Source organism: Telopea speciosissima, chromosome 2 (genome assembly GCF_018873765.1).
Source record: "Telopea speciosissima isolate NSW1024214 ecotype Mountain lineage chromosome 2, Tspe_v1, whole genome shotgun sequence".
NCBI classification, from domain to species: Eukaryota; Viridiplantae; Streptophyta; class Magnoliopsida; order Proteales; family Proteaceae; genus Telopea; species Telopea speciosissima.
Window position 1 is genome coordinate 39,306,739 of NC_057917.1, and position 10,899 is coordinate 39,317,637.

The 10,899-nt window shown below is 37.5% G+C and overlaps 1 protein-coding gene across 2 annotated transcripts; it reads right to left on the bottom strand.

The window, feature by feature from the left end:
- Positions 1-250: 250 nt before the first annotated feature.
- Positions 251-10,227, bottom strand: LOC122653040 (ADP-ribosylation factor 2-like). 2 transcript variants are annotated; one of them, XM_043846965.1, is made up of 7 exons: positions 10,125-10,227; positions 9,836-9,993; positions 8,721-8,791; positions 7,973-8,092; positions 7,609-7,727; positions 3,509-3,590; positions 251-492 (listed from the first exon to the last, which is right to left on the bottom strand). In XM_043846965.1, the coding sequence occupies exons 2-7, from the start codon at positions 9,981-9,983 to the stop codon at positions 487-489; spliced, it is 546 nt and encodes a 181-aa protein (XP_043702900.1). In that variant the 5' UTR covers positions 9,984-9,993; positions 10,125-10,227; the 3' UTR covers positions 251-486. The 2 variants fall into 2 exon arrangements, with proteins under 2 accessions (XP_043702900.1, XP_043702899.1); XM_043846964.1 differs by having other exon boundaries at positions 9,836-10,017; positions 10,125-10,224.
- Positions 10,228-10,899: the final 672 nt, after the last annotated feature.

Consider the following 10,899-nt stretch of genomic DNA (forward strand, 5'->3'; position numbering starts at 1 on the left):
AAACTGCTATGCTATTGTCCGACCCAATCCACAGCAGAAACAAGACAGGCCAAGCAGAGCAGCAGACCAATAAGTACCCGCTCGGGCAACTGCCAAGGAGTTCGGCCATTTGGAAATAATCCAAGTTGATCAAATTTGATGCATAAAGGGTGGAGTCAGCATCCATCGATGGAAAAGCAAAAGACTAACCTCTTCTATTAAATATAGCCTAAATGAGCACGTAAAAAAATCTAAGCACAAGCATATAAGGAATCATGTAGCAAACTATATTTGGAAAATCATAACAATTTTAGAGTTCTACAAAATATGACCATGAATCTGTTTGAGATACAAAAAGAATAGAGCTGAAACAAATGCAAGGAAACTGAGGGAGAAAGAAAAAACTATTCCTGAACATGTAACTGTGAACGGAAGGTATGCAGCCAGCAATCACACGCATGTTAAAGCCAATACAATTCCCTAATTCTCCACCGGCAGTGATAGAGGTCAGGCCTGGAAGAAATGAAGCAAGTGGTGTCAGTAAAATGGGTTCCCATAGCATAGTTAAGACAACATGAAATTTTAAAATCTAGGAAACGCTCCTCAATTTCATTCAACCAAAACAAGTAAATAGATAGTTTATCACTGTTCAATTGTACAAATTCAAATCAGGACCCTAGAGCAAAAGTAAAAGAAATGGTTGTGAATTTCCCAGTAAAACTACAAGAGTATAGGTAGAATTCGCATTTTAAAATAAGGTTAAAGAGACAATTAGTATTACTAAGTTTCTAAATGATTTTTAGATTGGTTCCGGAGGACTATCCCATTGTTAGTAAGTTCGGTTGAGGACTAAAAACAAGTACTAGATGTTCAATAATACTTTTAATAAATTCGGCACTAAAAAAGGGAACAACAATAATAGGATATGGGCTTAGTACGCGATTAATACAGTTTCTCTGTAAAAATTCAGGCATATATATACCATGCAGCACACATGTATTTGGGACTTTAAGCCAAAAAGAGCTTAAAAGGGTCTCTTCGTGATTGGTAGAAATCAATATTGATGGTAAAACAGTGCTGCATAAATAGAGTGTTTACACATAACCACACAAAGAAGAGGCCCCAAAGGAACCCAAATCAACCCAAATTATTTAAACAACTCTATCTTTATTTATCATTATATTGTCATATAAAATATAGTAATGGGGTATGAATCCACCTAAAGTTAGGTCTCAGAAAACCAACAGTTCACATGATCACAGAACACTTTCCAGAATTCAAGAGAAATCAGATATCAATAAATCAGCAACTCAGATACGGACAGAAATCTGATCGAAGGTGTTATTTAGCTGGGAGAATATTATATCAAAACTTAAAACCAATCCAAGGGTTGGATCACTAGCTATTGAAGAATCCTACGCTCAATATGAAGCTTCAAGAACCAGAAATCGATACCTGACTTGGCAAAGATGAAAACAGTAATTGATTATAAAGGGAATAACACTACTGACAGTAAAAATCTGCAACATACCAGCATATGATTCTGAAATCAAATCAGGTAAAACAGTAGCTAAACTGAGATTTCTTAGAATCCTACTCAAGGAAGGAAGCTCAGAAATTATGGGAAGATCTGGTATAGTGGTATAAAACTCAGAACAGCAGCATAAGAGAGCACCAGCAAAGCAGAATGAGATTATAGAGGTGAATAAAAAAAGAGTAGAACATAAACACAAATAATAGGGTGAGATTAAGGTATGCTTAGGGATGGTGACCAGTAGTTTAATGGAGAAAACAGGAAATACAGAAGAAGACAAATATGAAAAAAAAGGAGGTTACAGGAGAGATAAAGAAGGAAAGAACATTTGTATGGGGAGGGAAAAGGGGAGAGAGACAAGAAAATCCAGCTCTAATTTTCAACTCAAACAATTCTTAATCTTTTAATCATATCGTTTGGGGGGTTTTACAAGCTTTAAATAAAAAAGGAAATAGAAGTCTACTAAAGATAGATTTCCTAACTACCAAAAACCATAAAATAAGACATCTAAAAGAACTAAAAGACTCCCTAATCCTGAAAATCTACTAATGGATCTCACATATTCTTATCCATCTACTCAATCCCATGTACCCCTTAAATCCCAACTTTTGAACTTAAAAAAGTGGCTCATTAAATTAGTTTAAAAAAACAAAGGAGCCCAAGGCCCATAGAACCCAACCATGGGCCATTATAAAGTATTCCAAGCCCCAATTGGCCTGATTGCACACCCTTAACTGCATCATATAGTCAAGCGGTTCTGAAAACCAGAGAGTAGTTTGTGTAATTTATAGATCTTGTTCCAAATCCAATGGCTCACATCAATTAAGGACACATCAATCTGTCTTGTTCCAAATCCAATGGTCCATATGGATTGATGTCATATCAATGGGTAAAAACACTCTAGAGCCTTGGTGTTGGGTTATCTTTTTCTTGAGAGCATTCACCTCTGGAACTCTAATTGGTGAAGTTCACCCACATCAAAGAGGGTATGAAATCATCTCTGCCTCAATAGTTTTATCTGCCCCATAGATCCAGATTTCTCTCATTTGGAAAATCGGACTTTATAATCTCTTCAAACAAATGTTCGATCTATCCGAAAATAGAGCCTCACTCTCGGCTGCCGCTACAAATCCCCTCCTCCTTCACCAACTCCACCGGCAAGCCCTGCACTACAATGGCTCAATCTACCAACAACCCAGGGTTCTCAGGCCCTACGAAGCTTGGATGTAGAGGAAGAAGGCGGAAGGAGAGTTCTTTTACAAAAAATATACATTACACGTATGACACGTGTACAATATGGTGAAAAAGGGTGTACCCATTACACGAGGCTGCCACCACTGCAGGGTTTGGGGAGGGTCATAATGTACACAGCCTTACCCCCGCTTCGTGGAAAGGCTATTTCCCGATTCAAACCTGCGACCACTAGGTCGCAATGGAGCAAACTTACCATTGCACCAGGGCCCGCCCCTCTACATATACAATATGAGTCTCCATAAAAAAATTCAAAAATTTTCTTATCTATGGAAAAATTCAGAAAAATATGTATTTGAAAGATATGTAAAGATGCGTATAATACACAAATTTAATATGGACTAGCCAACACCAAACTAATCGATACATGTGATAACTCATAATATTGGGCAAATATCATGAGGGTCATGCCGGATTGGCTGATTCGGATTGGGATTGGCATAACTCAATCCCATCTCTGATAGTTTTAAGTCCTTGTCCGGAAAAAAGAAGGTATCCACTAGTTAAAGGATGCACAAGCAATAGATGTCAAGGAGCCTAGGCAAACCAAGGCGAATAGGCGTCGCCTAAGCGACCAAGGCGACATCAGAAAACAAGGCGAGAGAAAGGCACCCGGACGCCAAGGACTCGCCTAGGCGACACCTTGACAACTATGGCACAGGCCTGCAATTTGACTCAGTCTCAATACTCATACCAGCATTATCTGTTTTATTGCTTTTTTATATTTAATGATTTTCTTCTTACCTTGTTGGCAATGTTGCTGGAGAGCCAATCCAGTCCTTCATACAATCCCTCACCAGATGTAGCACAAGTGCTCTGAATGTACCTGGGTAACAAAATAATTCTGAATCATCGACTGACAGATTACAAGTTCAAGATACCTATAAAATATCACACTCTAGCCTCTTCAAGCCAAAATATTTAAAAGACTCTTCTGATAATTTGGATACTAAGAGAGCTCATAGATACATAGAGCAAATCAATAACAGATGGATCATTTAAATCCTTCTCATTTTCTCTTTGACAATCGAATTTACTAAAGGTAAATCATAATATACTCCCGTACAAGCACAAATAGGTTTTAATGTGAAATTCATGAATAAGAATATTGCCCCCCCCCCCCCCCAATCCTCATAAATTGCATGTCACACATAATATATTACTTGAATTCAACAACTAACATGTTTTCAAGCAAGTCTCTAGGCAAAGCTTTAGTTACAAATATTTTTAACTGGTATGTGTGATATAATAGAGAATTCACAATCAAATCCAAATCAATTCCATTAGCAGAGGAAATTTACACTAGAATAGTCAGAACCACACAGAAACAAATAGCTCTTGGAACAGTAGAATGGATATTCAGTTCAACAGCTTCATAATTTTTTCTCTTGTTGGGCGTGCGTGCGGGGGGGGGGGGGGATGGGCTGTGGGAAGAAATCTTTCAAAATCACCCATTACTCATAGTTCGAGAACTTGCGAGATCTCGGCGAGTTTCTCGGTTTTTTGAGAAACCGAGACAAGTTGGCATACGAGTTGCAAAAGTGCAACAACTCGACCGAGTTCTCGAGATCTCGAGAATCTCGATCCAAACTCCTTTATATGAGTGCCAGATCTCGAGATCTTGGTGGAAAATCTTGGTATACAGACACCTATCTATGCAAACCTTGGTATACAGACACTTATTTAGGCCAGGAACTCAGATAGACACTTATTTATGCCTAATATCATTTAAGTAAATGAAATATGTATTTCATTTACTTAAGATATTATTCATAAATAAGCAAATACCCCCTATTTGAATCCAATAAAAATAGTTAAAAGATCAAATTCCAAAAGGAAAAAAAAGTCAACCCCCCAGTTCAAGAACAAAAATTGGATTTTCGGCGGTAGGTACAATTTTCAACTTTCTAATGCTGGGGTTTTGCTCAAATCAAAAAATTCCATAAATCTTAATATGGTAAAACATTGCTAAAAACCAAGAGTGCGGTAAATCCATTCGTTTTGATGTCCAAGAATATATTTTCATTCAGAGCGATTTTGACAGCATTCGTACACACCATATTAAGTTTGACCGATACATAACTCCTATTTAGACTTTGTTTTTGTAAAATCTGATAGTGTCATTGTGTTTAAATGGCTTAAAATAGGCTAAATACCCAAACCCACCGAATCGAGGCTTCGAGTTGGAAAAAAAATGCACCAACTCGGCGAGATCTCGCCGAGATCTCGACTCGACTCAGTTTTTCAAGGGACCAAGTTGGTACCGAGTTCCGAGTTTTAGTACCTTGCCATTACTCAATCACCTTGATAGATAGAACCCAACATGCTCTCATAAGCTCAAGATTCAACCAAGTAATAAGTCAGATACACAATTAATCACGGCAATGTTTGAATTGTCTCATGCAATTCATCACCTTTTAAAAGTAATCAATGTTTCTGCTTGAATGGTGATTTGACTTCATAGCCTCTATCATAGTTCCCATACTAATATGCTAGTCGCACATGATTAAAGTTTTTTGCTTTTTTTTTCAAATAAAAAAATGACATTAAAAGGGAATGTAAATAGAGATGTTCTCCACATGTGAAACCATGTTGATTTTTTTTTTTTGGTCACACATCAGTAAGGAGGCATCATAGCAGCTAGGAATGGACCTAACATGATCCTAAGGAGAAGGTACTTGTAAGATCTTGTTGCTCCATGTTAATGTGGAAAATTTTACAGTCAGGCTTAAATTATCAAAAGAATGCAAGGCTTCCATAGCTCATTATCATTAAGAATCTGAGCTTATCTATTTCCTATATGAAATAACGGATAGAAAGTTAAGAATTCACTTAAGCAGTCGATGTAGTACTTATGCAAAGACAGATGATCAGTAAGTATAAAAAGCACCGTATGCACGATGAGATACTAAAGGTGTTTTATTTGATAGTGTTACGTACTCCATGTATAATAATTATTATTAAGTAGTTAATTAGTAGTAGTAAGTTTATTTAATTTAAGTAGTTAATTATTAGTAAGTGTGTAATTAGTTGTTAGCAACCGGATGAGTTGAAGAGAAAATGTAGAAGAAGTTGTAGGAGTGGGAAGTGGGTAGTTATGATAACCAATTATTCTACGTGTATTTATTTGTGAATGGTGAAATAGAAATCAGACTTTGGAAAATTAAAACTAATCTTGAGTTTATCTTGAGAAAGGCCGCCTACCTCCAACAAGCCAGACTCCATTGCTTCGTCTGTATAGCAAAACTCTATCCCAATTTTATCTCTCTCTTCCTCTCTTTCTGTCCCTATTATTTCTCTTTTATTTTATTTTATTTTGTAGATTATCTCGCACGTAACAAATGGCATCAAGGCCAGGCATGGCGGAGGAAATCGACCATCCCGGGTCTATACTGGTGTATCCTCCTCTATTTAACGGTTAGATGGAAGCGATATGTTCGACAGAGATTGACCATCTCGGATCCATACGAGATTTTCATCAGGTTCTTCAAGTATTGTTGGACCGATGAGTTCGTGGGCGTAACATTGGCAATCAATGGAAGCAACTTGGGAATTTCGCCAACAAGATTTGGGATCCGGGTTTAATTATTTTAAATTTTTATTTGTAATTTAGTGGCCTTGAGGACAAGACCAATTTTATGGGGAAGGATTGTTACGTACTCCATGTATAATAATTAATATTAAGTAGTTAATTAGAAGTAGTAAGTTTATTTAATATTTAGTAGTTAATTAGTAGTAAGTGTGTAATTAGTTATTAGCAACCGAATGAGTTGAAGAGAAAATGTAGAAGAAGTTGTAGGAGTGGGAAGTGGGTAGTTATGATAACCTATTATTCTATGTATATTTATTTGTGGATGGTGAAATAGAAATCAGACTTTGGAAAATTAAAACTAATCTTGAGTTTATTTTTAGAGAGGCCGGCTACCTCCCAACAAGCCAGACGCCATTGCTTCGTCTGTAAAGCAAAACTCTATCCCAAATTTATCTCTCTCTTCCTTTCTTGCTATCCCTATTATTTCTCTTTTATTTTATTTTATTTTGTAGATTATCTCACACGTAACAGATAGTCTCAAAGGTAGTTCTGGTCATATAGACAAAGAATGATGAAATCATGGCCCGTGAAATTTCCTAGTTATTAATAGCTATTCTCTTTTTTTTTTTAATTACTATTTTTTCATTTAAGTTTATCTATATTATTATATATGTATAAGGATCCGCATTAGCAAAGCCAGCCCAAAGAAGTACACCTAAGTAAGAGTATCAATTTGGGACCAGAACCAAGAACTGTCCCCCACCCATTACTAAATGGATGGTTCTGGGAGCAGATTTGGAGACCAATTACTAAATAGGACGGGATGGTTTTCCTAATGGCTGCAAAACCGAAAGACCAATAAGGAACAGATTGGAACTGGAACCACCAGGACCCATTTAAGATGCATATGTAATTCTAATTAACACTGAATAGTTATAACTTATAAGGGTCATGTCATAATTATCAAGAAAACTAAGGATTGATGTTTGGTTATGAGTATGCTTAGATATATAGTCAATTATTTGTATGCTTGGCAAGTTATTTGTACTTGGAATTTTGAACTTATTAGAGTGCTTCAATCCCCAGAACCGTTAAGGAACCAAAACCAGACCGTCCCATTATTAAACAGGATAGGTGCCCAGTTTTGGAACCGTTTAATAAACGTGACAGTTCTGGTATTGCCCCCTTGGGACAGGAACCAACTAGGAACCTACCCAATTACCTGGAACCTTTCCATTTGACACCCTTACACTTAAGTCCTAATTCCCACCTAACAGCTGCTCAAGTATTAAGACATGATGAGAAAATTTACCAGTGCCGCTGGCGCAGGGAATGTAGACCAAGCTTATCAGTAATTTCCGCAGCATTCATTGCATTGGGCAGATCTTGCTTATTGGCGAAAACAAGCAAAACAGCCTCTCGCAATTCATCCTGAATCAACAAGTTTGATCAATAAACAATTGATACAATGATACCAAGAGAACAGAATGAGGAAATAGCCAACATACAAAAGACAGTATCCCCTCCCCCACCCCCCAACCCCCCCCCAAAAAAAGAAAGAAAAAAAACACCAAAAATAAGCCTATAGCAGATATTTCACCCATAGTAAAACCAGCAGAAAATTATTCTTCATGTAACATTTCCTACGAATGGAGAGGCTCCCACAATCTTTTTACCTCATTTAGCATCCGGTGAAGCTCATCCCTTGCCTCAACTACACGGTCTCTATCATTGCTGTCGACCACAAAGATAAGACCCTGTGTATTTTGGAAGTAGTGCCTCCACAATGGTCTGATCTGTTACCAACCATCATATCATCATAGCATCAGTTAAATGGCACAAAAATAAAACCAAATAAGGAATTAAAGGTGCAAGAAGATAGGATTTTTTTTCACTTCTAAGAAACATAGCAAGGCATCACTACTCTCAATCATATAAGATGCCAACCGGCCACATAAGAGCTGAAATACTAGCTCCTCCTCTACAGCCTGGGGATGACTCAATTGGAGATGATAGACCTTGAATAAATGAAAGAGCAATAGGGTTGTTAATTGGCTCACTAGCAGAGGAGATGGTCTATGAAGACTTCCCCATTTCACAAGTGATGCATGTGCCCCTTGCATTTTCAGTGAACACACTTCCCGTGAACTCTGAGAGTGACATACGAGTGAAAAATTCCAGGATGATTTCACAAAGTGTCACAAACAATTCAGAATATCAAGGGACATCCCTTCAATTGTGGTGTCCAGGACCAACAAAATTCCTATCAATTGAGTATAGTAATTCTCCTTATCCAAGGCCTCTGATAACTATAAATCGATCAGATTACAGATGCAATCCATGCCTGATAAAACTAACTTTGCACCATAACAGGTGAGATTAAAGTATGACACAATCACTAGTCCATGTTCCATTGCTCCTTACCTTATCCTGACCACCCACATCCCAAACAGTGAAGCTGATGTTTTTGTATTCCACTGTCTCTACATTGAAACCTACAACCAAGAACATATTAATTCCCAAAAGCCGTAATAACAAGAACTGCCACCCAAACGCCATAATACAACTATCAAGCAGCAAGATACAAACATGAAACTAATGATGGTGCATCATAGAAGAAAACACAAATGCCTCTAATTACTTTTATCATATAAATTGGACACTTAAAATTATTTACTCTGGTCCAGCAACAGCTCCAATGTGGCAACTTTGACATGCTGACCAAACGAACAGTAACTCCTTGCAAATTTAACACTTAAATTCTGACAAGGAGCCAGTGATGACATTGTGCTAGTATTCAACCAAAACATTGGGCTGAAAATGGATGGTGAAGAAGCCAAGGTTTGACTATGGTCTAAGAGGTCAACCGAACCTCCCACTAGTTGAGCTAAATCTGCCAATACATACCCAATATTTGGAAAATCCAAAACTCTAGTTCAAATATTTGAAGGAGAAAATATTCCGAGTATAAAACAGCACCTAATCCTCCACGACCTACGCAAAGAGATATGACTTGTTGTTTTCAAATTGAACCACATAGAGATAGATCTTTTCTGTAATAGTATATTTTCAATTTTCTCATCCAACATTTGCACCACATGCACACAAACATGTAGAGAACCGAAATCTAGATATCAATTGCTGTAAACTCTAGATGTGGATCCAACAGTACACATAAAAATAAGGACACACACAACTCCACAGCGCATCGAGCGAAAATCACCCCAAACAGCGCAATGTAAAACCCCCACGGAAGACAATTCCGTCCGCTGGATCATTCTCGTCGACCCAAACTAAAATTTAACATAAAAGAACAAAAATTTAGCACCAAAAACCCTGAAACAATGCAATGACGGTATGATTCCAGCCTCAAAGAACCTATATGAATGGATTAGGAAAAAAAGCTAAAAATTCTGTCATTTGTGGAACAAAAGCCGTGGATCAAGCAATCTACAAAACTAACGAAACAAAAAGCAATCAGAATATATAGAAAAGAAAAAAATAATGAAGGAATATTAAAAGAAAGAAATAGAACTCACCAATGGTGGGAATGGTGGTAACGATCTCTCCGAGCTTGAGCTTGTAAAGAATGGTAGTTTTACCAGCCGCATCAAGGCCAACCATGAGGATTCTCATCTCCTTCTTCGCGAAGAGGCGACTGAAGAGCCTCGAGAATTGGAGCCCCATTGCTTCGAAGCTGAGAAACACAGAAGAACCAGATCTGAAACGTCAACAAAAAGAAGTAACAAAACCAGGTAAATCGAACTGAGTCCCGTAGAAAGACAGAGGGAGGAGAGGCTTTTATAATGGATGATTGGGGTTCCTCACCAGTCAGATCTCCAAATGCAGATCGGGAAGGAGAAGATGGCAAGAAGAAGTTTGAAATCTTTGGGTGGTGAGGAAATGGGGAGGAAAGCGGACGAGGCTCTCTCGATCTATAAGACTTTTATTTTCCGATATTACCCTTCAAACTTAACAAAATCGAAACTTTGTCACGAAGGAAAATAAAAAAACCATACGTGGTGAACGAACTTAAAATAGTTTTCCAAAAACCAAAAACTTACTTAAAATAAATATGGGCAGCAGATTTCTGTACGAGAGTGTAGCGTACGTCAGCACTCCCATGTGTCTATCTCTCTTTTCCTTAAAACAAGAGGGTAGAGGTGTCTTTTCACATGAGGAGGAGAGAGATAGACTCATGAGAGTACTGGCGTAGGCCACACTCCCGGACAGAGAATTTTTTCCCAATAAATATTTATTAATGGGTATGCTAGCACCATATGTGTCTCTTTCTTTTCCTCCATTTGAAGCGTAAAAAGCAAGGTTCTAAAACTCGGGTTTCGACTAGGTTTCAACCAACCAGAAAATGAGTTTGTCTCGGTTTCGACCATATCTCAGTCGAAACTTGAGACTTTCTCCAGGTTAACTCAAACCTTGGTTTCGAGGCCCAAAAGTTGTTTTTTTTGCCCTGATTCTTGTTATACTGCTTATTTTTAACATTTTAAATTCAATCCATGCATTAGTTCACATAAAGAACACTAAAAATATTACTTGTGGTTTTGATCCAAGTTTAATACTGTATATTATTCTTGGACATGGTATC

Excerpts from the sequence above, each read along its gene's own strand:
- LOC122653040 (XM_043846965.1), bottom strand. The coding sequence starts at position 9,983 with ATGGGGCTCCAATTCTCGAGGCTCTTCAGTCGCCTCTTCGCGAAGAAG. Across the intron at positions 7,728-7,972 it reads TTCACCGGATGCTAAATGAG|GATGAATTGCGAGAGGCTGT; the intron begins GTAAAAAGATTG and ends TTGTTGATTCAG. Across the intron at positions 3,591-7,608 it reads TCCCTGCGCCAGCGGCACTG|GTACATTCAGAGCACTTGTG; the intron begins GTAAATTTTCTC and ends TTTGTTACCCAG.